The sequence below is a fragment of the Solanum verrucosum genome, unplaced genomic scaffold (genome assembly GCF_900185275.1).
Source record: "Solanum verrucosum unplaced genomic scaffold, falcon-dt-bn FXZP01000134.1, whole genome shotgun sequence".
Lineage (NCBI taxonomy): Eukaryota > Viridiplantae > Streptophyta > Magnoliopsida > Solanales > Solanaceae > Solanum > Solanum verrucosum.
The window spans coordinates 1,026,320-1,032,604 of NW_026020833.1; the positions used below are offsets into that span (position 1 = coordinate 1,026,320).

Below are 6,285 nucleotides of genomic sequence, written 5' to 3' on the forward strand. Positions count from 1 at the left end.
TTGGAGAAAATGGGAGTTCACAATTTCAGACGCAAGAAGCTGAAAAGGATAAAGAAACCACCTTAATTAACAACTCGTTTCAACAGACAAGTAATATCAAATATCAAGCATAGGCAATGCTATTTTCTAATTGAAGGACATAACATCTCTTATGAGATCGATTAGTCATCTTTTGATACTAACAATACACTAGTTGTTTCTTGTGATATATTCTATTCAGATCTAATATGTCTTACTTAGGTATATTAGTTTCTTTAGGCGTATCTTCACTTTCTTGTAAGGGGAGAGTCTCCCTCATTTATGTATTATTAATACTTTGTATTAAGAGAGGAATCCTCTCTAGGTGCTTAGTTTAATTTACATCTTATTGTATTGGGTGGAGTAGACTAAACCTAGTAGGTATTTACTCCTACCCACCTTAGGATTGGAGGTAAGGTTCTTGCCCCCGTCCGTGTATATTTGAATTTTTATATATGATAAGGCCTGGGGTGTTGTTCAGCCCCTGACCCCTCCAAGGGTCGTTCAAGTAAAAAAAAAATCCCCTAAACCATAACCCTAAAAGTTAAACCCTAAATTTAAAATCCTAAGAGCCAATCCCTAAAACCTAAACCCTAAACACTAAACCTACACCCTAAACCCGAAATCTTTAACCCGAAACCCTAAACCTTAAACCCTAAACACTAAAACCTAAACCCTAAACCACAAACTATTAACCCTAAATCCTAAACTCTAAACTAAAACCCCAAACCCTATACACTGACCCCAAACCCTAAACTCTAAACCCTAACCCTAAATCCTAACCTTAAACCCTTACCCTAAACTCTAAACTCAAACCTTAAACACTAAAACCTAAACCTTAAACCATAACCCAAAATCCTAAACACTAACCTAAACCCTAAACCCTAAACCCTAAACTCTAAACCCTAAACCTCCTTGTATATTTTTTGAGCTCTTTTGAGCTTTTTATTTATGTTAAGGCCTGGGGGTGTTGCTAAGCCCCTGACACCCCAAAGGGTCGTTCAAATAAAAAAAAAACAAAAAAAAAAAAACCTAAACCTAACCCTAAACCCTAAATCCTAATCCCTAAGCTAAACCAAAACCCTAAACACTAAATCTAAACCATAAACCATAAACTCAAAACCATGAACCCTAAACCGTAAACCCCAAACCCTAAACCATAACCCTAAATTAAACCCTAAACCCTAAACCCTAAATCCAAACCTAAAACCGAAAACCATAAACCCTAACTCCCAAACCCTTAACCCTAAACCCTAAATCCTAAACGCTAAGCCAAAACCCTAAACCCTAAATCCTAAAATCTAAACCCTAAACGCTAAGCCAAAACCCTAAACCCTAAATCCTAAACTCTAAACCCTAAACCCTAAACCCTAAACCCCAAAACCGTAAACCCTAAATCCAATTTTTTCCTCTCTCTAAAAGATTCACGCTCAAATTTGCTCTCACCAGGCGGAAAATACACAGTTCACCGGAATGGCCTTAGAGCTGCCGGGGAAGCAGCTCCGACCACCGGAGCAGTCTCAATCGACGCGCAATTCCATTATGGATGAACCCCAACAGGGCGCTTCGTCAAATTCATCAGACAACTCTTCGAAATTGTGAAGAATTGAAGTGATCAACGTCGCGATTTCTGAAGAAGAGTTGGACTGGGCTCGCAAAATTATGTCCCTAGAGCAATCTGGAATGATTCGTGTTAATTCAACTCGGAATCATGAATCTACATCTAAAGATCTACCCACAGTCCAAAAATCAAATGATTCCATCGCACAAATTGAGAGATCTATGAAGGCGATTTCTGGAGAAATTGTCGCGAAATCGCCGGATGTGCACCTCCAAATTCGAACAGCTTCTGATGAGATAAATGAAACTTCAACCACTGGGGAATCATCCCCAGGTCAAGGAGTACATCTTACTAAAATTTTGGATCATTTTGACGGTAAAATCTCCGGCGACATAAAATCCGGCAAAGCCACCGGAGCTCCGGTCAGCAATGTCAATGAAGGGTCACACCAAATGAATCCTTGTGGTGAGGACAACCTCCAGAAGGTAAGAGAACACCTAAATCATCAGCAACATATTAATGTTGGCTCGTCTAATCTGCAGGACCAAGCTATAGCCAAAGATGTTGATCATCACAAAGGAGATGAAGGGGAATCAGTTGGAATGACTAGTGTGTTGAATCAAGGACACAACCAGGGCAATGAACATATTTCAAACCAAATGATGCAACCATTACAACAAGATCAAGAGAAGATGTTCACAATGGAATCCACTGATTGCAATGTACAGGGGAAAATGCAGGAGAATCAGGAAATAACTACAAAGGGAACTCAAGAAGCACAACTAGCAAATGATGAGGTTCATTCAGGGACATCTAAAGACAAACAACATGGCAAAGGGGAGAAGACCAAATGGAAGTTTAAAGATACAATAAATTCCAATGCAAATACAACTTAACAAAGCAAAGACAATAGACGGGTACAGCCAGGAAATACCAACAAGGCGAGGGCAGGTAAGTTCGTTAATTTTGTCCCTAATGATGCTGATCATAGTGATACTTCTAGGAATAAATTGCATAGTGGTCAAAATGAGCTTGGGAAAGGTCAGGTTGTTGTGCAGGCTGCTGGAAACGAGGTTACTGGACAAGCTGGGAAACTCAGTCATATAAGTCATGATATAGATCCCAAAATCCTCCTACCAACCGTCAAAGTATCCTCAAACTTTGATAGTTGCAGGCCCAACCAACAAAGAACTAACCAAACTAGCCCAAAACAAAACCAACATAAACCTCTTGTTAATAACACCCTTACAAAAAATGCTTATCACCAAATCCTGGATCCTCCCCCCTCCCACTATTTTCCAATCCTTAGCTACTAGACTTAAAGCCATCCAAACCAAAAACTTTGTCCCCATGGACATAATCTCCCCTATCATTACTACTAGACAAGGATACCCGTCTATAACTTTTCATGAAGAGGACTTCATGCAAAAAATGCCGGGAAGATGTAAATACACTCTTGTAGGTAAATTTACTAATGCCATGCCCAAGATGGAGGTTATTAGAAAAGGCTTCGTTGCTCAAACTCAGCTCACTGGAGGGGTTAAGATTGCACATTTTAACTCAAGGCATATTTATATCGATTTGGATAATGAAGCTGACCATATTTCAGTCTGGACAAAGCAGAAGATGTTCATTGGAGGCCATCCTATGTAGCTACAAGTGTGGACTCCTACATTTAAACCTGCTAAGGAAAATCCTATCGTGCCAATCTAGATCACTTTACTCGAGCTCCTTTGGCATTGCTACTATATGGACATCCTCACTCCATTGCTGTCCCCAATTGGAAAGGCTTTATATCTGGACTCTGCGACTATGCAAAAAACCAGGGGAAGTGTGGCAAAAGTAAGAGTCCAAATAGACATCACTAAAGAAAGACCTCAACATGTGTGGCTAGGGTTCTCATAAAAAGATCCCTCTCTAGGTAAGTGGCAAATCATAGATTTTGAAGATGTTCCCTCTTATTGTCTATACTGTAAGCACCAGGGCCATGTACTTGGAGAATGTCCAGTGAAGGAAAGGGATGAAGTAATAAAACAAAGGAAGGAGCTGGAAGCCAACAAGAAAGGTTACGAGAAGCAGCCAAATCAGAAATCAAAAAACAATCAACATCATGAGGAAAGTAAGGAAAAAGTTCAATCGAATAGGCAAAACAATGCAAGCAGGCCAACTAAAGTTGTTGTCACACACAAAGAGGAATAATGGCAAATACAAACCAGGAAGAAAAACAAAACCAACCAACAAAATCAGGATCAAGGTAAGACTCAAAATTCTCAGTTGCAAAAACAGCAAGTCCAAACATCTCACACTCAATAGACTATCCAGAAAATAGGTATGAATGCTAAAACTCCTGTGATCGAAATTAAGGAATCTGGTGATCAGATTCCTATACCCCCATCCCCTGTTATTGTTGATGTTGATGAATTTGGTGTTGAAAATGAGGTCCCATCCCCTGCAACCCCCCTGTTTGTAGCTGCTGAAGTTTTCGGAGGGAGGATGGTAGTAAAGAAAAAAATCACTAACTTGCAGGAAGGGGTACCTAAGGGGAGGGAATTGTCTCATGCTTTGCATGAGAACCACATGGTTGACCCTAGGAATGACCTTCCAACCCCTGCTACTACTACAAATGTTGCCCAACAACATCAAAAACAGGTATATCACAGTATAGAAGGAAGTCAGCAGGTACATACCATTAGGAAGGAGGATAATCAGCCCAAAGGCTCGATGGCAAAGGATATGGGAAACAAAGCAAGCTCAAGTAAACAGGTGGAAACCCCCAAGAGTAAGAAGAAGCAAGCTGAGCAGCATCACCAAGAACTGACTCAAAATGGCAATAATGAGGAAGGAATAAACCCATGTAAAAAATTCATCATGGTGGAGCAAGTTATGGATGTGATCCCCTTAAAGCCCAATACAACACCCCTACTCCTGGAAAACCTCCTGATCAGGCCAAAAGGATTGTAAAAGATGAGTATGAGGTGGAAAATTCAAAAGATGAAATAGAAGAAGACAATCCAATTGACAATGCACACGATGAAGATGATGAGACTAGTGAACTCTTAATCAAAGCTTTTAGCCCAAACAATGATACAAAGTTTGACAGGGAGCTGCAACAAGTTACCAACAAGCAGGGACTCTCTCCTAGAGGCATGCACTTGGAAAGATTACCTCTCAAAAAAACATCCTCAACCACTCCTGTAACAACGGGAGACCAAACACTAGACTATTTACCTCTAAATCATCCCAATGATTAGTACAATTATATGGAATGTGCGAGGTATCAATACCCAAGGTGTTATAGAAAGACTAAAGAATCTCAAAAATATCCATCATGTTCTATGATTGCCATTTTGGAACCTTTCTCAGACCAAGGCCATGTGAACATGTTTAAAAGTATGCTTGCCATGGATAATTCTACTAGTAATGTCAATGGTAAAATTTGGTTATTTTGGATAAATGATATAACTTGCAAGGTACTTGAAACTGATGAACAACAGATCACTTGCGAAATCAACCACACTGAAGCTCCTGGAACTTACATCAAGACCTTTGTGTATGCCAAATGCAAAGATTATCTCAGAAGGCCCCTCTGGGACAGGCTACTTCATTTTGCAGATACTAGAGATGCCACCCCTTGGTGCCTGTTGGAGACTTCAATGTTACAATGGATATTGATGAAAAGCTGGGAGGCATTCCTTACAATATGAGAAAAAGTATTGAATTCATTGGAATCATTGAAGCTTGTGGACTCATGGACTTGGGGTTTAATGGACCTAAATTCACTTGGTCTAATCAAAGGGGTATAAATTTCAGAATTTGGAAAAGGTTGGACAGAGCTATGGTTAATGATAGGTGGTTGCAAATCATGCCTCACACTAGCATTACCCACCTACCTTCTGTGGGGTCTAACCACTGCCCACTCCTGATGGAAATGACTGTTAGACCAGAGAATCACATTAAATACTTCAGATTTCTTAACTGTTGGGCTGATCAACCTGCATTTACAGAGACTGTTACCAACTGCTGGAACAGGCCTATTGAAGGACATCCTATGTGGACCATCCATCAGAAAATGAAGAGACTTTCCTCTACTCTCAGTGCTTGGTCTAAAATGCAGTTTTGGGACATTTATGCAAAGGTCAGAGATTATGAGGAAAGAGTCAGGCTGGCAGAAGAGGACCTCATTCACAACAACACTGAAGAACAGCGAACAAAACTTCATGGTATTAATGCAGAATATATCAAATTCATGAAGTTGGAGGATTCTATTCTTAAACAAAAGACTCAGCTACAGTGGTTTAAAGAGGGTGATGGTAATTCTAAGTACTTTCATGCTTTGATTAGAGGAAGAAGGAGAAGGTTGTTTATCCACAAAATCCTCAAGGACAATGATGAATGGGTACAGAGTGATGATCGCGCAGGCCGCCTGTGAGCATTTTCAGAACATCTTTATAGGAGAGGAAAAGCTTATTGATGAAATCCCCATGGAGTGCATTCCCAAAATTATTACGAAGGAACAAAATGATAGGATGAAGGAGCTACCAACTTTGGATGAGCTGAAGGAGGTGGTCCACTCCTTGAATCCTAATTCAGCTGCTGGACCTGATGGAATGAATGGGTGTTTTTTCCTGAAGTGCTGGAGTATTATAAAAAATGACCTGCTGGCAGTCATTCACTCCTTTTTCAGTGGCCATATGTTTCCTAAGTAT

The 6,285-nt window shown here is 40.1% G+C and overlaps 1 protein-coding gene across 1 annotated transcript; it reads left to right on the forward strand.

Moving 5' to 3' along the window:
* Window positions 1–5,240: 5,240 nt before the first annotated feature.
* Window positions 5,241–6,008, forward strand: LOC125813527 (uncharacterized). The gene has a single exon (XM_049493016.1). The coding sequence runs from the start codon at window positions 5,241–5,243 to the stop codon at window positions 6,006–6,008; it is 768 nt and encodes a 255-aa protein (XP_049348973.1).
* The last annotated feature ends 277 nt before the right edge of the window (window positions 6,009–6,285 follow it).

Bases quoted from the DNA above. Each gene is read 5' to 3' on its own strand.
- LOC125813527 (XM_049493016.1), top strand. From the start codon at position 5,241: ATGGATATTGATGAAAAGCTGGGAGGCATTCCTTACAATATGAGAAAA.